A 20,658-nucleotide genomic window follows, 5' to 3' on the forward strand; every position below is an offset into this window, starting at 1 on the left:
GGAGGGGAGCACGATCGAGCCCATGTTTACGGCGCAGACCGTGCGACCGGTTATGGTGGTGTTTGTGAGATCACTCCACCGCATCGTGGAATGTGTGTGTGTGTGTGTTTTTTTTCTAATACTCATGCTGTTTGTTTGTCGCATGGGAACAACAATGTTTTAGACTGGAACGCAGCGCAACCGGAGATAACGGCGGCTGCTGCGGATGCCTCATTTGCATTCTCGCTCTCTTGTCGTTTCGGAGGCTTGTCCGGACAGGGACAGGGGGAACGATATCTCGATTTCAATTGAAAATACTTATAAATGATTAATAGTAAAGTAAGATGATACAAATTTAAAAAACAGAAAAAGATAATGATTTTAAAAAGAATAATGCAACACAATTTCTTTCAAGGTGTAAGTATCCTCAGGAGAAGCTTACTGTTTCGCAGCATTCAAAGCGCCACTAATTGAAAGCTCCTGGTTTTTTCCCTTTCCAACTTCCAACTGCGCCCGGATACTACCCCGATGCTATGGATCAACCCTACATAGCGGCAGCGTGGTGTTGTTTCGCGTACTCCCACATCAACAAGGCTGCCGTTTCGGGACGGTTAGCAACCGTTTAGCCCAATCGGCGGTATGTACACATTCAGGACCGCGTGTGGAAATCTCTCCAGCAGGCTGCAAGGGGAGCGAGAAAAAAACATAACTCTCAAGTAGAAAAATAACAAACACCACCAACAGCACATGTTACGTACTTTAGTACAAGCACACACTTTTTGGGCAACTGTAGCTGATGGAGCGGTGTGCTCTGGGGGGTTTCCGTGTGTTTGACGTTCACTACCGTGTAACCTTTGTCCTGCAAGTCCCACAGATATGAGTACATATTGTGGGCCTTCAGTTCACGCACCGTTTGCCACTGTTCGGCGGACGCGCTACGCATCTTGAACTGCTTGCTGTCAAGATCTTGCAGCGAGTGATGAACAGCTGCTTGATTCCAAAGCATTTGCCCATTCTGGCAAGGTCCGCCAGATCGGGCACATCGGTAACGTTACTGGCTACCACGTACAATCCTTCGGAAGCTTGCTGCAAAAAAAAAAGAATGTAAATATACATGAACACTGCGCAATCAACTTCAGCTCAGCAGCGTTTTGTTTAACCGACCCTCTTTTGCTGCGAATTGTACAACCAATACGGCAGCTCAAGCATCAGATCTTGACGCGGATCCAACCGCTTCAGCGGCACGATCGCATGCTCTGGCGGGACGAAGTAGCTCGTCCAGTCTGTTGGTAGGTAAGGCACACGGTTGGTTTCCACCACTTCCCGCGGCAGTTTCTGCACCCGCATTGCTTTGCCGAGGAATTTTTCGCCGAGTCCATCAAGCAGCTGAACGCATGCCTTCAGCAGCGCCGTCCTGCGACGTCCTCGGCCGGTACACCGGCCGCCTTCGGTATGTTGTGAAAACACGTTCTCGAACGTTAGCAAACAGTTGCTGTCAAGTTGGAATCGAACGTCCCGCAGTATCCGTGTAACGTGCGGCTTAATGTTAGTCTGCTGATGGGATTGTTTGAACATGGTGTACATTTGCTTGAACTGCGGCTTATCCGCACGTGCAAACCGTGCCAGTAGCTTGCTTATAGTGATCTGTGCCCACAAGCCAATGGTGAAGCTTTCGGCCATCGTCCAGGGCATTAACAAATAGATAGACTGATTATTGAGCGTCTTATCGCGACAGCAGCGCAGCCAGAGGATGCCGCAGATCGACTCTATGCCGGCCGGCGTCACCTTCCCGTCCTTGAGCGAGTTGGCGATGGCCAGCGTGCTAATCTCGCTGTCCACCACGATCAGCTCGAGCAGACGCTGTATGCAGGTCGGGTTCGCTTCGTACAGCAGTGCCTTCAGCAGGGCGTCCGGTTTGCTGCAGCCCGCGATGGACACCGCTATGCACAGCGCTTGCACCGCCCAAAGCTTCTGCTGAGGGGAGATTTCGAAGCGATGTTCCGAATTCAAAACCATTTTAGATTCCGGGAAACATTGCATTAGATATTCTTCCACCTTGGGCACCAGTCTGTTAAAAGCACCGTCTTCGAAATGGTTGAATCGATGGAGAAACAAACTGCACATCACGCGAACCATACGCCCATCCGCTTGGTAGCGTTTTTTCAACCTACAAAACAAGGGCATTGTTGGTTGTCAATGTGTATTTAAATGTAAAAAAAAATGTTTTTATTGATGCAACTTACGGTACGTCCAAACCAAACCGTTTTATCACATCCACTTCTTGGCTGCTGAACATGAAACAAGAATACGAATTGAGTAACACTTTCAAGTCGTAGTAGGGAAATTAGCAGTACATACCTAGCATCACGCATTGGTCCATCACCAAAGATCATGCCCTGTGCTAAAATGTTGACAATTATCCTATCAAAATAGTGGAAAAATTCATCCGGAAAGCGGACCAGGCATTCCAGCACAACAAGTGGCAGTTCTTGAGTGGTGCTGCTGCCCTGCTCCAAAAACATGGACACGTAGTTTAGAACAAAGTCAGGAATATACACATCGTCATATTCCATGTACTCCGCACAGAATGGATCGAGCAGCATTTTCACAAATTTTGACATCAGTGTCAGGAAGTGGTCCTCCGATTGGTGGTGGGTTAAAATTTTCTCATAGCAGCGATCGATCATATTCACTCGGTTGAAGTTTCCGTAACATTCGTCTTCCATTTTCTTGCAGTCCGCGTAAAGCAGCTCAACCGCCAGCGTTAACACGTCGACGTTATCGATATCAAACAAGATGTGCAGTCCCGACCAATCCTCTTCCGTTTCGTATATCTCAATGAAATTCTGCACATGCTGGCGATAGTTGAGGTGAATTTCCACAACCATTGCATACACTTGATCGGTCGTTGGCGCTTCCCCCACACCGCGACGATCGAGACTGTTTTTGAGCTCTTGAACGGATACGGACTGGAAGAAAAGAGAAGCCACTCTACAACAGTCCTCGTGCCATGCGATCAGATGTGTTAGCTGTATCGTTTCTATCGCCCTTGCATGGTCTGCGTAGTCGAAGCTTTGCAACCGCTCGTCTACAAATGCTTGCAATTCCTTCATCAGACTCATCATACCGCTCAAATTTGGCCGATAATCAAATTTCCTCTTGTCAACTGCTTCCTGCAGAGCGATCAGCTGCTCACGCACAGCGAATGCTTGCTGCGGTATACGTTCGCCTGCTTCCTGCGCCTGTCTGATGCTGTCCACCGCAGATTGAAAGTTTTTGCAAATGCTATCAAATACGCTGTTAAATAATTCGGGCATATGTCCCAACAGCTTGCAACAAACGGAAATATTCGATTCCAGCATATGGCTACTCAACTTAAGGCAAGCGTATAGGCTGTTTTTAGCTCTTTGTACCAGCACCTGCTCGATGAGAAAAGTGTCCGCAGGGCTGACCCTTCCCCAGTGCGGCTCCAGGGCATCATTCGTTAGACGGTCCAGGAACAAGCTGCCATCCGGACTGCGAAAGTGTTTCTGGGTGATGGCGAACATTGGGGTAAGCTTCTGCATTTCCGCGACTACGGCCAGCAGAACGGCCGCATCGGTCGTCGGTTCGGCAAGATGATTGACACAATGCACCAGCAGCACAAATGCCGCGAAGCGCAGGGGCAAGTGTTTAATATCATGGCATACTTTAGCGCAGCTCGTAAGCGATCGTATCGTTGCTGCCGTTTCCTGCCTGCGTTTGCATTTCGATGCCAGCTTGAACGTCATTTGGTGCACTACGCTGACGATGCAATGGAACGCGACCGGGTTCCATGAGAGTTCCGGTATTGTTTGCAATAGATAATCGTACGCTTCCTGTGTGCCGTAGTACTTGCCCAGCTTGTCAATCACACCTTTCGGCACACTACCACCGTCCGCCAGTGGCGCTCGGTTTAAGCCGTCCAACAGTCGCTTTTCCATCTCCGCCTCCGTGGCGTTGAACTTGCGATACTTCAAAAAATAGTCGTGAACATGCATTACCACCTGGCCGTTGGTGTGGTCCAGGAGCAAACGGAACAGAACAGTTTTCCACTCCCAGGGCAGCAGGTCCAACAGCTTTTCGATCTGTTCCATCGGCACTGCTAGTTTGAATTCGTCCAGCCTCTCCAGTACGGCAACAATCGATTGCCACGCATTGCAGCATTTCTCCCACTCTGGCCACCAGGCAAAGTACTGTCCGGTAAAACTCATTTCGCAGTGCATCGCGTAACCGATGGCGTGCCGGAGAATGGCTACGGCTTCCATTCGGCACACGGCGTCCCTGCTGACCAACGCCTCGAACACGACCAACCACAGGTGATCTAGCTGCAATGCGCTCAGTATGTCCGCTTTCCTGTCGCCCGTACACCGCAACAACGCTTCTAGCAGCTCACGCAGCAGAAACACTTTCCGTTCAATCGGGTGCGCCGGACTGCGCGTCTCGGACAGCCACTGTTCGACCAGATCGGGATTCAGTTCCATCATCGTTTGCAGACATGCCAACGCTTTCGTGCGCATCACCCTCGAGTCCGACTGCAACCGGCGCACCATGTCCGCACCGTTAGCTCGGTTGCAGATGGCAACCAGCTCGGGAAGCTCTTGTGCTAGGATGAGAAACGTTTGCAACACATCATAGTACACCGGCGTTGCGTGCAGCTCCCGCTCGAACCGATCCACAAACGTTGTCAGCTCCCGGATCACGATCTGCAGATCGGACTCGAGCAGTGCCGTCAGCGCTAGGGCGCTCAAAGTCCAGCGGAGTGAATCGCTATCCCCTTGCAGGCGGTCGTGGTTGCCGTCCACGAGCGACAGGATAGTTTGCAGGTTAACGCCATGCAGCAGCGAGGCGGGTAGTTTTCCCCGCTGCTTCATCAGCAGCGCGTACACCAGGGCTTCGAGCGATGGTTTGTGCAGATTGTGCACATTCTGCAGGAAGATTTGCTCGCTCTGTGCGAGCTGTATCAGCTGCTCGTGCGCTTCCGTATCGGTTGTGCATAAATCTTGCACAAATTTTGATTGGAAGGTCATTTTCGGGTGAGATTCGATGCGACGTAGTTGCTTTGCTTTGAACGACTGTCGGTGCAGCACAAGGTGTATGGATAATAGGAGGTGAAGTGCTTCAGAGCAAATTGACATTTCACGACTTGACATAACAATACTGGGGGCTCCGGTATTAAAATCGGGGAGGGCTGTAGGGGGGTATAGAAAATTGTATGCGATTTGACATAACAACCCGCTGCGCAAAGCGACGCAAGAAATCATGGCGTTCTGAGAATTTTATCATGCCTTCCTTTTCTCTCCAACGGCAAATTTGTCGAGCAGCTCGTCGAGCTACCCGTCCCTGGCTCCGCCTCATACCCCTCGCCTGAGAGCGCTCTTACAGGTATCGATGTGTTGGTGCGTCAGACGGCCAATCGCTATCAGCCGTCGTCCGTGCCTTTTCTCTCCATAGCGCTATCTCTTTCTCGCGTGTGGACAATGCTCATGAGTTGCTGTGGCGCTTAAAAAGCCGTTAATAAACATTGCGCCGGTAAAGTTGCATTTTTACAAATCAAACCGAAAAAGCGCAATGAGTTCAATCGCTGCCACGTAAAAATGACCAAGGAATCGCTAGCTCACGTTGGAGGGTTTGCTGTGCAACGCGCAGAACCCTAATTCGCATGATCACGTACAGCCTGGCGCTGATTTTCATCAGCTTTCCGTTCCGCCGGCATCTAGAACGCAAGCTGATTGTGAAACCGGTATACTGGAAAGTTCACTGGCAGTTCCTGGGGCCTGCCATCGAACTGAATGTGCTAAGCATTAAGCATAACTTTCTTACACTAAGCTTTTGCTTTCGTATGGTTTAGATTACACAGATATGCTGAGCCGTCAGCGCATGGGTGTGTACGTGCGTGTGTATGCACTTTAGCCAAATGTGCTTTCTTCCGGAATGTTATGATCCATCGGTCAAAGAAAGGAAGGTGTTTATGACTGTGGCGGAAGGACGAGTTGAGGTCCATGTAAATGGTAACTGATGACCGGGAGGAGGGGGTACTGGCACACACCTGTTGGGAGATTGAACATTATACTTAAATCGACGGCGCGGAGGGGGGGGTCGCCAAGGGACCCCTACGATCATCGGTCACAAGCCCTAAAATTGTTGCCGGCATGGGGAGGGGGAGAGCGGTGCAAATGGTTTTCCAGCCACGGGGCCCCAACGACCATCTTTCCAGGGGCCCTTGTCGCTAATACTCTGTCCACTTGTTGTTGTTGTTGTTTTATTTACGAGGCCTCTGTCCACTTGTAGACATACGGCATACTATAGACTAGAGATCTTCAGCGACCGCCTAGTCCGCCTACCGTTAGATCCGCCGCTGGTTCATGACGGTGTTTTTTTTTGTGGAGGAGCATCCTTCCCCCTGCCTGCAGCGTATGCATCGGACAGAAGACAGTGTGGCAGTATGCAAGTTGCCCGCTGGATAGGAGCCGTCCCGCGGCACCACCATCATTCCGCACATCTTAACAGCATGCCCGTCATGGGTTCTAACCGCGTATGAACCGTCCGCCGTAGCAAGCGCTGACTATCCGGCTACGTGGTACTCAAGTCCTGAAATGGCCGGCATGATCGCGTAGGCTATTACGCCAACAATAACAATAATAAGAAGAAGAACTTAGCATAACAGTCCACACCCGGAGAAGAGATTAGCTTGTCTTTGTTGCTGCCGCGCTACCACTCTGACGCGACAAATGCACGGAATGCCCTCGACCAAAGGACATGAGCCTACCGAGCCGAACTCATTCCAAGGCAGTGCCGATCGCTCGGCGTCATGATACCGGCTTGCCCAGCCAACAAGCCACCAGATTCTGGACGGACAGGTGCAGCACCATACGCGCACCGTAATAAACAAATCCAGGATCCTTTTTTGTATGGATTCAATTCAAAAAGTTGCTTCAACTTGCATCCGATAGCAGAATTGGAAAGAAATGTGCTACATATCACATGCACGTTTGCTTCGATCGTGTGTCTTTTTAATACCCCCAACAGCAGAGCCGATCGCAAAGATGGTGGTGCCAATCCAATGGTTGTGTTGTCTCTCAGGTAGCGAGATCGAAAATGCACGGACTTTGTTGCCGCAGTGGATGAAAATTTACGCATCAGAATCAAATATTTTTGGGGTTTCCACACGCTCGCACACACACACACACACACACACACACACACACACACACACACACACGCGCGCGCAAACACACACACGCATGCACGCACACATGCACGAACGCGCGCACGCGAGCGCGCACCCACGAATGTGCGCACGCGAACGCGCACCCACGAAAGCGCGAAGGCGAGCGCGCATCCACCACCAGTCCCCCCCCCCCCTCTCCCGCACGAGCGAGTACGGCTACCTTATCGGAAGAAAGGCTGGTTCAGCTATCTTGTAGCGCATCCTCATCCAAAGCGCTGGGCGGGGTGGGGGATCGCGACATGATAGAGTGAACGGTCACTTTCCCCGCGCTGTGTGTGTGCGTGTGTGTGTCGAGACCCAAAACTCGAGACAGATTTCAGCACTTTACAAAAAAAAAATATAGCACTTTACTATACACCGTGCTACATGATGATTAGAAGGTCGTTGAAGCATCACACATGTTCTAATAAAAAAATATTAGATTAGTGTTAGACGTTCTCCTACGCTTGCTTTAAATAGGCTTCTTCACCCTCAATTGGCACGGGCGTCGAATGGTCTCATCAGCAGCGGCACGAAATAAAATAATCCATCAATACACCGATAACACTTTAAATCCCAATCCAGCTTCTCCCGCATCGTCTCAAGGTCACACACTAATTAATAAATGCTAACACCCACCAATAACAATACACAACCGCAATGCACTTAGAAGTATCAACGCATACACCACAACACCCAATCAGCTGGCGGCGGAAGGCACGGGCTGAAGCGCAAGTAAGGCAAGGCAGGGTGAGGGAGGGAGAGGAAGCGGAAGAAAAAATGGGCGCCATTTTTTTTAAATTTTTGACCGTTTTTTTTTTTTGCTCCGCCGCTGCCCGAACTTGCCGCCCGAACTGCCCGAACTGCGCGAGCCAGCGCTGGAATCGCTGAAGTCCAGCGCGTCAGACGAGCCAAAATCTGCGCTGGCCAGCGCAGATTTTGGTGCATTTTCTGCGCTGGAAACTGCTCGAATTTGCGCAGCGGGAATACTCAATGATGGCGCCCGGAAAACGCGCTAACAATTCACCTCCTTAATAAAGACACCTTGGTGCAGCACTTGCCCAATGGGACAAAAATAAAAAGCTTGGAGCTAAATAATCGTTTTTCTCCCTCTATCCTCTATACCGCGCTTGCTTGCACGCGAGCGCTCGAGTATATTCGCTCAGAACTGAGTATTCGCAGTTCAACCCGTGCAGTGAGAATTTATGTGTTTATGTGCATCGAAATTTCGAAACTCCGTTGGAGCCAAAGCCTCTATAAACTATTCAAACAACAACAACGGGAAGTAGAAGCTTCTTCACAAGCGACTCTTTTCGCTACTTTTCACTGTTTTGAATCGCTTGGGTGCCGGTTCGTTCGTGGAAATGGAGCTCGCGAAAACCGTTTGTGAGAATGCGAAAGTGCGAATGGGAGGTCTTCTTCTTCTTCTTCTGTTTAGGTTGATGGGTTACATCCTCCTATACTCTCTTTTTGGGAGGTATAATCAGAGGCGTACCATCTGAGTTTGGGAGTGGACTGTCATCCATGTCTCCTTTTTTTCCAGGTTGGTTTATATTGTGTCGTTAGTTACTTAGTCTTTTTCCGTTATTTCCTCCGTCATTATTATTATTATTATTTTTATTTTTTTTGTATTATATTGTATTTTTGACTACGTTATACCGGGCTAGATTCGGTTTATTATTTCTAAGCGATTTTCCATTATGGTTCCCCTTTCATGGTCTTTCCTTAATTTAAATTTAAATATTTTTTTTTTCTTTTTTTTTTCGTTTGTGTTTGTGGGTTGTGCTGGTTTTTTTGTTTTTTTATGAATGAGTTGTTATTATTATTATTTTTGTGAGGTAAGAGAATATTTGTTCTGTTTGTTTCTTTTGTATGCGGTTGTATGGTTATTGCTTATTTTTCTGCTTATTATTTTTATTTTTTCACGTCCCTCTGTTTCTGAATTGGGATTTGCCACCTTAAGGGCAAATTCCAGCAGAAAGGGTGTTCTGGTTGTGACTAGTGGCATATGGCTTTCTATTCATCTTGTTGCAATTCTCGTGGAATTGAAGGATGCATGTGGCCTGCCCTTTCTCCTCAAAAATACGATGGAGGTCCCGAGTTGTAGGTAAGGTTTTCCTTTTATTTTTTTTGTTTTTAATAGAAATGTATAAAATATTAAGTAGATAAATAACTGGGAGGTCGGCGTTTGACAGCTTGGCGGTAAACATTAGGCCCTGCGCACACTGGTAGATGGCGAAAGCAAGAATTATTATTATTTTTTAATATTTTTTGTATAAAGGAAGCTTGATCACAAGAAAGTATTGAGAAAATGAAGGGAAGTTTAACATCAAGCGAAGATATATTCTGATAAAGATCGAAGTTGACCCCAAGCATTTTTGCGAACAAAATAATCGCACGCCTTATATGTCCTTCGAACAGCTACAGTGTGCATTGGCGTGTTTGTGTGTGGGGGGGAGTAAAAACTATTTTGACAGCTCGTCTTCCAGACACCCTGCTGGCCCCGTTTTATTTATTTAGCTATTTCGTGCATTTTGCCACCACAAAAAGGACTTTTTGTACGGGTTTTCACGGGGAAAATGTGCGACCAATCATCGGAAGCAGAAGTACTGCCCCAAGGGTAAGGCCTCCCGGAGCTGTGGCGTTGGTTTCGGGAAACGATTGTCCGCAAGTAAACAACGTCTCCGCTTCGCTTCCCAACAGGCACCAGAATGAAGAAAGCGAAAACCCATCCCACCCACCGTCCAACGTTGAGGCAGAAGCTGCTGCTGCTGCTGCTGCTACGGTAGGCCAAATGGAACCGTGCGCGGATGATTGGAATGAAATTACCGCACAGTTTTTCGACTGTGTGAAGGGTAAGAGCGGGAAGGGACGGTCGCGCCGAATGGTCGCAAACATTAATCCCCGGTGTGCGTCTTGTTGCCCTCGGCAGATCTCAAGCTCGGCGAGCTGGTGCACGACTCCACGTTCGGGCTGTTGGAAGCTATGTCCGCGATCGAAATGATGGACCCAAAAATGGACGCCGGTATGAGCTGCAACCGGGAGGCAACACCGCTAACCTTCGATACAGCGGTGGAGGTATGATAACGTGGTAGAGCAATCGCTACCACCCGGTGGCCAATGGTGCTCTACTGCCAGCTTATTTGCTTACCATGTTTCCCCCAGACAGGACAGATCAAGCTAAACAATCTGCTGGCGAAGGAATCGATCGGCATCATCGATGCGGTGTACTCGTGTACCGTCTCGTGGCTGGAGGGACACTCGATGGCCCAGACCGTGCTGACCTGTCTGTATCTGCACAAACCGAACCGAATCGAATGCAAAACCATGCGCTCGTTTTCGATCGCCATACAGAAGATCATCAATCTGATACGAAACTTTATCATCAGGTACCTGAAATGGCAGTGTTAGAAAAAGGCTGTTGTGTGTATCATACTTCACTTCTCCTCCACCCCTTCCCTATAGAGCCAACGTGTACGAGGAGGAAGATTTCCAGCACAGCTCGTTCGATTACAACCTGAGCGAGGAGGTGACGGAAACGAAGGCGATGAACATGCTGAAGGCGGCCGAGGAGGAGCTGATCAAAAAAACCAAAGACACGGAGGATGAGCGGGAAAGGGAGGAGCTGCAGGCACTGTTGGCACGCGTTCGGTTCACGCGGCTGCTTCTGCACAGCTTGGTGGGAATGTACCCGCTGAAGGTAATTGTGTGCAGGAAGGAAGTGATGGCAGAACTGGTCACTAATCCGTCAATCGTCCTCCGTTTTACAGCAAGGCAATTGGCGGTATGGGCAGGAAGTTGCAGCGGTAGGCCATGGAAAAGCGTATAAGCGTACCATTTGCAACGAAAGAGCTAATGAGTTTTCCCCCCTTTTTTGTACAGCAAACGGCCGTACCGTTGAAAACCGAAATGATCGATATCGTAAAGTCACTGAACGGGGCGTTGGAGCTGGCACAGGCCATAGAAAAGACGATTGAGCTGGGCACACAGCCCGTGGAGGGATGTAAGTGTCTTGCGGTTTCGTTTACGAGGTGCACGTAATCAAACCATTGCTTACTTCAATCTTTCCCTTCCCAGCGGATGCACCGAACCCGATGGGCTTTTCCATGATGGTAAACCAGCGGTTGCTACCGCCGACGTTTCCACGCAGCACCAAAATCAAGGACCGCCAACTGAGCATCCAATACCTGACCGAGCTAATCCAGCGCATCAAGCATGCGTGCAAAATTGCCAACTGCACCAGCTACCATGCAGCGTTGGTGAGTAGTGTGACCGATTCGGTCGTTGCGTGTATAAGTACAAACGATCGCTGGAAGTTAATGTTTGCCTTCTTTGCCGTTTTTTCAATTTTCAAGAACTTTCTGATGGACTTTAACAAGAAGTTTACACCCTGCCTGCTGTCTCGAAGTATACCGCAAACGCTGTACCTACCCGCCGGCCGGTTGGTGTTTGGCGTGAAACCACTCATCGAGGTGCTGAAGGAATCCGTACGGGCTTTCATCGCCCCACCAGCCCTCCGTCCGGACAATCCGCTGTACAACAATCCTTTCGTAAGTGAGCACATTTGCAGTGCAATGATGATTAAATTGGTTTATCACATGCTTTGTGCACACTCCCGTTTACTGTAGGCGATAAACTGCATCAACTCGTTCTTCGAGTACCACGAGCAAACGTTCTACTCGCTGTTCGCGATCTGTGGCTACAATCGGGCCCGCCAGCGCGACCATCTCGGGCTGCTGCTGCTCAACTTTGCCCACCTGCAGGATGGGGCGGAGCGGGTCGACGTGTACCTGCACTCGCTCACGCCGCGCAGTGAAAATTCCCGCCACCTGGCGTGCTTCGGCACGTGGGTGTTTTATCACTGTTTGCGCGCCATGTCGTTCTATCTGCTCGCCGGCCTAGAGCTGGAGCTGTACAGTGTGCACGAGTATCTGTACATCTTCTGGTACCTGTACCAGTACCTGTTCAGCTGGATCGTGTCCGCACTGACGCGGGCGGAAACGTTCCTCGCGGAGCAGGAGTATGCGGCCGACCCGAAGGCGGCCAAGGCGAGCCAGAAGAAACCGAAATCGAAAAAAGCGCAAAACGAAAACGGACGTAAAGGAGATACTGTTTAACGAAGCGATGGAGATGCTGTGCGGCGGCTACTACAAAGCGCTGGTCGGGTTTTACAAGGAGGATCGCATCCCGGAACCGCTGCCACTGTTCGACAACGAGCAGGTACGGTTCGAGCATCGGTTCGCACCGTTCGCGAACCTTTCGACGCCGCCCCCGATGCCGTACAGCGAGTTTCGGCAGATGAAGTTCATCATGATACAATCACCGGCGACGGAGCTGTATGCGGCGGCCGCGAAACACTTCCACGAGGCGCGCATGCTGCTCGAAACGTTCCCGAACCCGGACGAAGAGGTAGGGAGGGAAAGACCTTCTTTCCTGGTGCATGCGTGTCGTCGTTGTGCTAATGCCGTTTCTTTTCGCATTCATTTCAGTGGCACGATATCGTGAAGGTAGCCAAAACGAACTACGTGATGATGAACCTGCTGGCCAGTGGGCACAGCCGGCAGTCGAAGCAGCCGCCGGAGTTTGACTTTTCCTGCCATCGATACTTTCCGATCATCAAGCAGAGGAAGTAAAGTCAGTTTTTGTGCTCATGTGCTATTATTTATTTCAATAGAAAGCTTCCACCGGAACACGTTTTACCACAGTAGAGAGTAATAAATGAGCAATGAATGGTTTGTGTACGACTTCGAGCGGAAAAATAGTAATCAATTTGTATTTGCTGGAGTTATTCCATCCGAACATTATAACAAATGACAAAATGAATTTGTTTTGAATATTTTGCAAAATTTGAATGGCACAGAAATAACGGCTCATACAAATATTTACCATTTTTATCAGTCGCCCACTGTGCTACGGCCCGTTTGTACTAAAAATTCGCGGCATTGGCAGAGTGGACAGAGTGATAAATTTTATATTTTTATCGCAATATTGGAAAAAAGCCTGTGATATTCTGCAGTAATAATAAAACTTCGTTAGTTATAGGGTGCAAGTCTTTGAAACAATAGGCTTAAGAAAAATCGCTTGAATCACAGATAAATGGATAGTTCTGGTCACTCTGAACATTTCGGTTCAAATTCTTTGTTCTAAAACGGCGCATCCAAATAATGGCGGCGTCTAGTAAGCGTATCCAATTCAAAATAAAGCAAAAAGTATGAGTACGGAGGAAATCAGCTCATCTGGAACAGGTAAATCGCATTATTATAAACAAATTCACCTCATCAAATATAATCCACCCATTTGCATCATCCTTTTTTCACCCAGATGATGGACCACAATCGCTTGCCCGGCGGATAATACACTACTTCTACCACCGGCAAGCGATCGCCAAGGATGCGTGGGACATTGCCTTCTGGCAGGAGTTTCGCCGCCATCATCCAGACGTAACACTCGAGCCGAAAGCGCTGCGGTCGTACTTTTTCCATGAAGTAATGCGCAACCCGCGCGAGTGGAGCAATCTCTCCTACGAGGTGATCCAGTACCTTAACCCGCTGTTTAACCGGATCCGCGAGGAGGTGCTCGAGTACCGGGATCTGGTCGAAGGTATCGATTACGTGTACGCGGAAGATCCGGCCGATCTACGCACGGAAGCGAACGGCACGCAGATGCCTCCTTTGTGTTTGGAGCCGGGCGGTGGGTTGGTTGCTCCTTCACGCGCCACCAAGCGCTACATAACGCCCAGTACGGCACAGATCCGCAGCTTCGTGGCCGCCGCACTAAGCGAACTGCTCTGGACGGAGGATGAAAACGAGACGAAGCCGACGCTCGACGCACAGGAATGCTTATCGCGCATTGCTGTGCTGACGTCCAATTCGATTGCGTTGCTCAACTGCATCGAGCCGGGCATGGCATGCTATGAGCGGTTTCATGGGGCGGATCCAGTGGAGAGGGCGGTTTTGCCGGAGGATGATACACCGGCGAGTGGACTAGAGGTGTCCGGTACACCCGGATGCACCCGCTGGCATCATCCACGCCGATACCATCGACAAGCGGCCAGCCGGGTACTGTCCGTGGGCCCATTATTTCTTCCCGCACGCCAGCCTCCGTCCTGCGGCATGTTCGGAGCAAGCCCCGGAAGGGTGCATTCAAGAGAAATATCATGTAGAGTGAGTGGTTGGTTGCGCATTATTACATACTTACGTTCCTGTTGAATAATTTAAAGAACTTAAATACACTTCCAATGAACTCCAAGGCGTTTTGTACGTTTGTTTTTCAGCACGAACGTAGTTCGCATTCGGTTTATTCACAAAACCAAATGAAAAAAAAAAATAGATCTGCTCCTCCAACCTTCTCTGCTTCTTCCACTTCTTTGTGATTCCTCTGTGACCTCGGAGCATTTATGGGGAGTGGGATTGCGATGCGGGTGATGCGGCTTTAGAAGGATGAAAACGGTTTCAAATTGAGCCTCACGTGGGGGTGATGAGGCGAAAACTAATGACGATCAATGATGCTACTGTTGCTGCTGCTGCACACTCCGGGTTTACGGCCTTACAAATTAAATTAGTCTTCAAAGATGGATGTTGAGTCGGTGACTCGCGCTGCCAAACGACTGGAAAATCGGTCACTGGAGCACATCGCCGTTTTGTTGCTACTGCTGCCTACTTGGATGACTTAGTTGGCCTTCTTGGACGATTTGCCCATCGCTTCGTACTTGGACTTGGAGCTGTACCACATCACGTACGGGATGGCCAGGGACGGCAGCGTCAGGAAGGCGAACGCCAGCCAGTCCAGATAGTGCGAGCTGAACTGCTTGTTGAACTGTGCCTCGGCCACGATCGCGCCCTCGCCCGGCTCGGAACTGATCGAGAACTGGGGCTCGGTGGCGTCCTCCGTCGCGAGATAGTTCACCTCGGCGGCGGTGAAGTTCAGGTAGCCGTACTGCTTCGGCCGCACCACCACGATGTGCGTCACGTTCGTCTGCGGCGCAATGCGATCGATCGACGCGGTCAGCTGGCCACCGACCACCTCGAACACCTCCGGATGGAATCCGTTGTCAACTGTGGGTCGGAGGAAAAGGACATTCGATTAGATCGATTAGACACGCTGCTTCTCGATGTTCCCCACACACCACCACCCCTTTTACACTTACCCAGGCGCACATTAACAGCCGGTCCGGAGCCAACGTTGTACAGCGTGTACTTCACCACGATATCACGAGCCTCGACCAGGTATTTGTTCAGGATGTGCTTCGAAACCAGCAACCGGGCGGTGTTTTCCTCGTTCGCCAAACCGAGCTGGCTGACGGCGAGCAGCGCTAGCAGTGCGTACAGGAAGCTTTTCATCGTTGCTGGATGGGGGAACAAATGGGGGACGCCTCTTTTCCGATTACAAATCTCACTTTCACAACACGCGGTGCGTTCGTTGCAGTTTCCTTACCAAAATTCGCGAGTAGTGTGCCGACCGAGAGAAAAACGGGAAGCCGAATGTAAATACTTTCTTCCTTGGCAGCGGCGACGGCGGAGTGTACACGTCGAACAGAAATTATGTTATGTTGGCAGGCCAAACTCGCTCGTCAAGTTCCAACACATCGAACCGAGCGGCACAGTGGGCGCTGCCTTGTGCCGGTTTGACGTTTGAGCGTTTGACAGTTGTGCACCAGTTCAAAAAAGCGCTTAGTTTCGCTATGTTTTTAATTTATTTAAGTTATGTGGCACGAAAATAAGCGTTATTTTACTCTTGTTTAATAAAACAATACAAATGCGTGTACTATTCGTGTAAATTTCTTTAAAATATTTGAACTATTTCGGAAGAAAACCCACAGTGAAGTGTCAAGGTTAATAGATTATTGTTGTCAGTTTTCTTTTATTCAATGATTTTTTCAACAACAAAATCAACATCTTCATATAAAATGGATTTTGCAAAGATGTATCTGAATTTCCTGTAATTTTTATTTTCAGTATTTTTTCCTAATTCAATCTCGCCTCTACAACCCTCTGTCCATGCACCTTGGTCCGGGCGTTTGTTATCATTCTGTCAAGAACGGTCAAATAGCGCAAGTTGATAAATTGTCTCCGTACGACCTTGGCTGAAGGTGATTTCAAACAGATAGAAAGGAGTTTTGCGGAATTTACAAGAGGCTCGCTGCTTATCTCCGATCACACAAACGCGACACGACGGAAGGTTCTCGCGCTTCGGCTCGGTTTCACGCAGCAGCAGAAGGCTTCATTCCGTTCGGACGTGCGGTAAAGGTTGAGCGCGCTTACAACTGAAACAATTGGCCAGGCTTTTGCTTCTTCCGCACCATCGCCAGCGTCATGAGCGTTAAGATCGAAACGGTTGCGACCACCCCGTTTGAGGGCCAAAAGCCAGGCACTAGCGGTCTGCGCAAGAAGGTAAGATTCCCGCGGAAGTACAGCATTCCATCTCACTTCCCTCTCAAATAACCTCCTTTTCTCCTTCGCTCAGGTCAAAGTGTTCACCCAGAAGAACTACACGGAAAACTTTGTCCAATGCATCCTGGACGCGAATGGTCCGGCCCTGGCTGGCTCTACCCTCGTGCTCGGCGGTGACGGACGGTACTTCTGCAAGGAAGCGTCCGAACTGATCGTTCGCCTGTGTGCCGCGAACGGTGTGCGCAAGATACTGCTCGGCCAGAACGGCATCCTGTCGACGCCGGCCGTCTCAAGCCTGATCCGCCGGCACAAGGCACTCGGTGGCATTGTGCTGACCGCGTCGCACAACCCGGGCGGCCCGGAGAACGATTTCGGCATCAAGTTTAACTGCGAAAACGGTGGCCCAGCGCCGGACGCGTTCACGAACAAAATCTACGCCCTGTCGGGTGAGATTCGGCAGTACAAAATTGCGCCCGTCGCGGTCGACGTGGGCAAGGTCGGTGTGAAGGAGGCGCAGATCGAGGGCAAACCGTTCACCGTCGAGGTGATCGATTCCGTTGCCGACTACGTGCTGCTGATGAGGGAAATATTTGACTTCGAGCAGCTGCGGGGCTTTGTCAGCGGCAGCTCGAGACCGGGCGGCGCCCCGCTCAAGATGCGCATCGACTCGATGAACGGTGTGACCGGTAGCTACGTGAACGAGATCTTCGTCCAGTGTCTCGGTGCGTCGACGGACGGTGTGGTGCACACGACACCGCTGCCCGACTTTGGCGGGCTGCATCCCGACCCGAACCTAACGTACGCGAAGGATCTGGTCGACACGGTGCGGGCTGGGGACTACGACATCGGGGCAGCATTTGACGGTGACGGTGATCGTAACATGATCATCGGGCGCAAAGCGTTCTTCGTCACGCCGAGCGACTCGCTCGCCGTCATTGCCCACTACCTGGAATGCATTCCGTACTTTAAGAAGCACGGCGTGCAGGGACTTGCGCGCAGCATGCCAACCGCTTCGGCCGTCGATCGCGTCGCGGAAGCACTCGGCAAGGAGATGTTCGAGGTTCCGACGGGCTGGAAGTACTTTGGCAATCTGATGGACGCCGGCCGTCTCTGCCTGTGCGGCGAGGAAAGCTTCGGCACCGGCTCGAACCACATCCGCGAAAAGGACGGCGTGTGGGCGGTTCTGGCCTGGCTCTCGATCATGGCCCACACGGGCAAGAGCATCGAGGAGATTTGTGTGGAGCACTGGAAGCGGTACGGCCGCAACTACTTCACCCGCTACGATTACGAGGAGTGTGAGCTGGCCCCGTGCAACGAGATGATGGAGGCGCTGGAGAAAACCATCACCGATCCGGCGTTCGTGGGCAGGGAGCTGACGGCTGGCGGCAAAACGTACCAGGTGCGGCTGGGCGACAACTTCAGCTACAACGATCCGATCGACAAGTCGGTGTCGACGAAGCAGGGCCTGCGCATCGTGTTCACCGACGGCAGCCGGATCGTGATGCGGCTGAGCGGTACGGGCAGCTCGGGCGCCACCGTCCGGCTGTACATCGACTCGTACGAGAAGGAGAACGTGCTGGGCAGCGCGTCGGACATGCTGAAACCGCTGATCGACATTGCGCTCGAGGTGTCGAAGCTGCCCACCTTTACCGGCCGCAACGCACCGACCGTCATCACGTAAATGGCTGCAATTGGCCCTACGCATGGTGTCGAATGTCTCGCTCCGTAGTAGCAGCAGCTTGCAGTGCATTTTTAGAGCTGCGATGCCTTCCTTCACCGTATGTGTTTGTGTGTGTTTTTTGTTTTAAATAGTGTTTAGGAAATGTCGTTAACAAATAAAGTTGATTTTGCTTTGGTTTTATGAAACAAAAGTCTCTGTAAGATGATGCCTCTTATGGAAAGAATCACTCAAGCGTAGCCCGCAGGTTGTTGCGTCTCATAAAAATGTTATCACTTTACGCGAGCGCCAAACAAGGAAGCGATCGAGCGTAAGGCAGATAATAAAGCTCGAATCGATTACGAACTGCAATCTCGTTTATTTGATAAACACTGCTCATGGCAAGCATTCGCGCAAATGCAAACAACAAACCCGGCGTACATGCCAACTAATAAACCGATTTTAATTACACGTGTCACACGTGTTCGGCCATGCTTGAAGCACAACGGTTACTGTCAGATAACGGAATTAAGTGCAATAATTTTTAATTTAAACCGTGTAAACCTTCAAATTAAATTTTCTGAGTATTTTAACGTGTTTGCTCTTCATTTGAACACCGAAAATAGCGAGCAATGCGCATTCGCTCAGTTCCCAAAATCGACTGCCTTTGACGCTTCTTACTACAGCTTAATGTTCATTACAAATTACAATCACAGCTTATCGCCGAACGGGCTAATCGCACAATCTCGATACACTCCCAGCCCTTTTGACCCCAACATATCGGTGGCGGTGCTTATCGGCAAGGGGCATGCGAACCCCGATGGATGCAAAAAGGCGGAAGATAAGCTACCATTTTTTGGTACCAAACCCGACCACACAGACCGCACACGGTTACGGGCTTGGAACCGTGGGGCAGAAGCTTCGAACCGTTACAGGGGGTCAGATCGGAGCACTCTCCTCTGGCTGTGTGTGTGTGTGTGTGTGTGTGTGTGTTTTGGAAAACAATGGACGAGCTGAAGGATATACTGCGCGAGTACGTGAAGCGGAACCAGCTACTGGAAAGCTCCAACGAGCTGCTGCGCGAGAAACTGCTGGAACAGGAAAAATTGGTGAGTGGCGAGAGTGCGTTTTCAAGATGTCCGTACGAGTTCAATAACAAAAATTCATCGTTTTACAAGCGCAAAATTTACATCGACGATTTGAGCAACATGAAAACGTGCCTGGGCGGCCTGCAGGATGCGCTCATGAAGTGTCGCGCCAACATTCTAAGCCACGAGATGCTCGAAAGCTCAACCTTTGGAGGGCAGGGTGGCCACACCAAATCCGCACAAGTACCGAACGACAACACAATGGAGCTGGTCGCGTTGCAGGCACAGCTGGAGGTGTGCAAAAACGATCTTGCCGAACAGCGGGCCGCTTACCAGGAGCTGCTGATCGAGAAGAATCGAATAACGGGCGAGATGCAGACGCTGCTGCAGAAGAACCATCAGCTATCGATGAACCACGCACAAAACAGGTTCGTCGTTTGCGGTTGCTTTAACTCTTTAGCAGAGGTAAAAACCACTTCCTTTCTTTCTTTGCAGCAGAGGAACTATGGCCACCCACCAGCACAAGGTTCGCGCCACGCAGGTGGACAGCATGAAACTGTACGGCACCTCGCCCGGGGGCTTTGAGCGGCAGATCGAACCTTGCCCTCACTGTAACAATGTGTTCGGAGATTTCCTCACGCTCGAAACGCACATCAAAGATTGTCCCGGGCTCGACTACTAAATCGATATCTCGCCCTCCACGCCCGCCCGTGTGTGTGTGTGTGTGAGTGGGGGGTAAACGTGATAACGCGGCTAAGCCTTTGTTGGGTGTTATTGTTTTTTTGTTTTTATTTTGAGTGCGTTTTGTTTCTCGGCCATTTGTTTTATCGCTGTTTAACTGTGGACCAATAAATTACCATTTTTCCGGGGCTCTCTTTGCATGTGAAAAAGGACTTCATTTTTGACGCATTTTATCGAAAGCTGAAATAATGAGTGTGCAAGGGGAGGGGGTGGGGGGAATTGGCTAAATCAGCATTGCAGTTGGGTTGCAGTTTTGATTACCGGTTTATTGACTGTCGTTATCGCTGGGTTTAATTACAGTTCATGATTAAATAAAGAAAGAATACTCGAAAATGCGTCAAACGGAAAATAGGACTTTGAATTCAATCGATCCTTAATTGCTTGGGAATGTACTGATTAGACTGCATTTGCGTATTTGCGTTTGATAGCATTCTAATTTTATTTCTACCCACGTTTCTGGAAAGGTGCCACGTGTTTCTTGTAATTCAAAATTTGAAAGTAGCTTACATCGAAAGGCGATTTAGGCGCATGCAACCTCCTAACATTGCATACATTTAGGCGCTTAAGCTTCGTTCA

At 50.0% G+C, this 20,658-nt stretch overlaps 6 protein-coding genes and 1 long non-coding RNA gene across 9 annotated transcripts; 4 read left to right on the forward strand and 3 right to left on the reverse strand.

Moving 5' to 3' along the window:
• Positions 1 to 116: 116 nt before the first annotated feature.
• On the reverse strand, positions 117 to 581 carry LOC121602351. The gene is made up of 2 exons (XR_006006357.1): positions 422 to 581; positions 117 to 296 (listed from the first exon to the last, which is right to left on the reverse strand). It is a non-coding gene; the product is annotated as an uncharacterized LOC121602351 (long non-coding RNA).
• Positions 582 to 869: 288 nt separating this feature from the next.
• On the reverse strand, positions 870 to 5,108 carry LOC121602352. Of its 2 annotated transcripts, none has more exons than XM_041931130.1 (4): positions 2,338 to 5,108; positions 2,223 to 2,264; positions 1,144 to 2,146; positions 870 to 1,065 (listed from the first exon to the last, which is right to left on the reverse strand). In XM_041931130.1, the coding sequence occupies exons 1-4, from the start codon at positions 5,025 to 5,027 to the stop codon at positions 877 to 879; spliced, it is 3,924 nt and encodes a 1,307-aa protein (XP_041787064.1). In that variant the 5' UTR covers positions 5,028 to 5,108; the 3' UTR covers positions 870 to 876. The 2 variants fall into 2 exon arrangements, with proteins under 2 accessions (XP_041787064.1, XP_041787063.1); XM_041931129.1 differs by having other exon boundaries at positions 2,223 to 2,267.
• Positions 5,109 to 9,502: 4,394 nt separating this feature from the next.
• On the forward strand, positions 9,503 to 12,948 carry LOC121602359 (N-alpha-acetyltransferase 35, NatC auxiliary subunit-like). Its single transcript, XM_041931138.1, is given in 12 exon segments — positions 9,503 to 9,827; positions 9,911 to 10,062; positions 10,140 to 10,285; positions 10,373 to 10,596; positions 10,673 to 10,907; positions 10,978 to 11,013; positions 11,090 to 11,210; positions 11,285 to 11,466; positions 11,563 to 11,757; positions 11,836 to 12,279; positions 12,281 to 12,616; positions 12,697 to 12,948. Coding segments are annotated over 12 exon segments (2,256 nt in total). The 5' UTR covers positions 9,503 to 9,786; the 3' UTR covers positions 12,841 to 12,948.
• Positions 12,949 to 13,260: 312 nt separating this feature from the next.
• LOC121602361 lies at positions 13,261 to 14,369 on the forward strand. Its single transcript, XM_041931140.1, has 3 exons — positions 13,261 to 13,452; positions 13,529 to 14,203; positions 14,305 to 14,369. The coding sequence occupies exons 1-3, from the start codon at positions 13,419 to 13,421 to the stop codon at positions 14,367 to 14,369; spliced, it is 774 nt and encodes a 257-aa protein (XP_041787074.1). The 5' UTR covers positions 13,261 to 13,418.
• Positions 14,370 to 14,468: 99 nt separating this feature from the next.
• Positions 14,469 to 15,772, reverse strand: LOC121602358 (translocon-associated protein subunit beta-like). The gene is made up of 3 exons (XM_041931137.1): positions 15,641 to 15,772; positions 15,354 to 15,551; positions 14,469 to 15,261 (listed from the first exon to the last, which is right to left on the reverse strand). Exons 2-3 carry the CDS (start codon positions 15,544 to 15,546, stop codon positions 14,876 to 14,878), a joined length of 579 nt encoding a protein of 192 aa, XP_041787071.1. The 5' UTR covers positions 15,547 to 15,551; positions 15,641 to 15,772; the 3' UTR covers positions 14,469 to 14,875.
• Positions 15,773 to 16,224: 452 nt separating this feature from the next.
• Positions 16,225 to 18,462, forward strand: LOC121602353 (phosphoglucomutase-like). Its single transcript, XM_041931131.1, has 2 exons — positions 16,225 to 16,596; positions 16,670 to 18,462. The coding sequence occupies exons 1-2, from the start codon at positions 16,519 to 16,521 to the stop codon at positions 18,275 to 18,277; spliced, it is 1,686 nt and encodes a 561-aa protein (XP_041787065.1). The 5' UTR covers positions 16,225 to 16,518; the 3' UTR covers positions 18,278 to 18,462.
• Positions 18,463 to 19,104: 642 nt separating this feature from the next.
• On the forward strand, positions 19,105 to 20,216 carry LOC121602350 (optineurin-like). Of its 2 annotated transcripts, none has more exons than XM_041931127.1 (3): positions 19,105 to 19,362; positions 19,432 to 19,769; positions 19,840 to 20,216. In XM_041931127.1, the coding sequence occupies exons 1-3, from the start codon at positions 19,258 to 19,260 to the stop codon at positions 20,021 to 20,023; spliced, it is 627 nt and encodes a 208-aa protein (XP_041787061.1). In that variant the 5' UTR covers positions 19,105 to 19,257; the 3' UTR covers positions 20,024 to 20,216. The 2 variants fall into 2 exon arrangements, with proteins under 2 accessions (XP_041787061.1, XP_041787060.1); XM_041931126.1 differs by having other exon boundaries at positions 19,108 to 19,362; positions 19,837 to 20,216.
• Positions 20,217 to 20,658: the final 442 nt, after the last annotated feature.

The sequence above is a fragment of the Anopheles merus genome, unplaced genomic scaffold, assembly GCF_017562075.2.
Source record: "Anopheles merus strain MAF unplaced genomic scaffold, AmerM5.1 LNR4000421, whole genome shotgun sequence".
NCBI lineage: Eukaryota > Metazoa > Arthropoda > Insecta > Diptera > Culicidae > Anopheles > Anopheles merus.

Coding starts and splice junctions, on each gene's coding strand:
- LOC121602352 (XM_041931129.1), bottom strand. CDS start 5,027: ATGACCTTCCAATCAAAATTTGTGCAAGATTTATGCACAACCGATACG. Junction 2,268..2,337: donor GGACCAATGCGTGATGCTAG/GTATGTACTGCT, acceptor TTTCATGTTCAG/CAGCCAAGAAGTGGATGTGA. Junction 2,147..2,222: donor CGGTTTGGTTTGGACGTACC/GTAAGTTGCATC, acceptor CTTGTTTTGTAG/GTTGAAAAAACGCTACCAAG.
- LOC121602361 (XM_041931140.1), top strand. CDS start 13,419: ATGAGTACGGAGGAAATCAGCTCATCTGGAACAG. Junction 13,453..13,528: donor AATCAGCTCATCTGGAACAG/GTAAATCGCATT, acceptor TTTTTCACCCAG/ATGATGGACCACAATCGCTT. Junction 14,204..14,304: donor GAGTGGACTAGAGGTGTCCG/GTACACCCGGAT, acceptor CCCGCACGCCAG/CCTCCGTCCTGCGGCATGTT.
- LOC121602358 (XM_041931137.1), bottom strand. CDS start 15,546: ATGAAAAGCTTCCTGTACGCACTGCTAGCGCTGCTCGCCGTCAGCCAG. Junction 15,262..15,353: donor GGCTGTTAATGTGCGCCTGG/GTAAGTGTAAAA, acceptor TCCGACCCACAG/TTGACAACGGATTCCATCCG.
- LOC121602353 (XM_041931131.1), top strand. CDS start 16,519: ATGAGCGTTAAGATCGAAACGGTTGCGACCACCCCGTTTGAGGGCCAA. Junction 16,597..16,669: donor CTAGCGGTCTGCGCAAGAAG/GTAAGATTCCCG, acceptor TCCTTCGCTCAG/GTCAAAGTGTTCACCCAGAA.
- LOC121602350 (XM_041931126.1), top strand. CDS start 19,258: ATGGACGAGCTGAAGGATATACTGCGCGAGTACGTGAAGCGGAACCAG. Junction 19,363..19,431: donor TGCTGGAACAGGAAAAATTG/GTGAGTGGCGAG, acceptor TCGTTTTACAAG/CGCAAAATTTACATCGACGA. Junction 19,770..19,836: donor ATGAACCACGCACAAAACAG/GTTCGTCGTTTG, acceptor CTTTCTTTGCAG/CAGAGGAACTATGGCCACCC.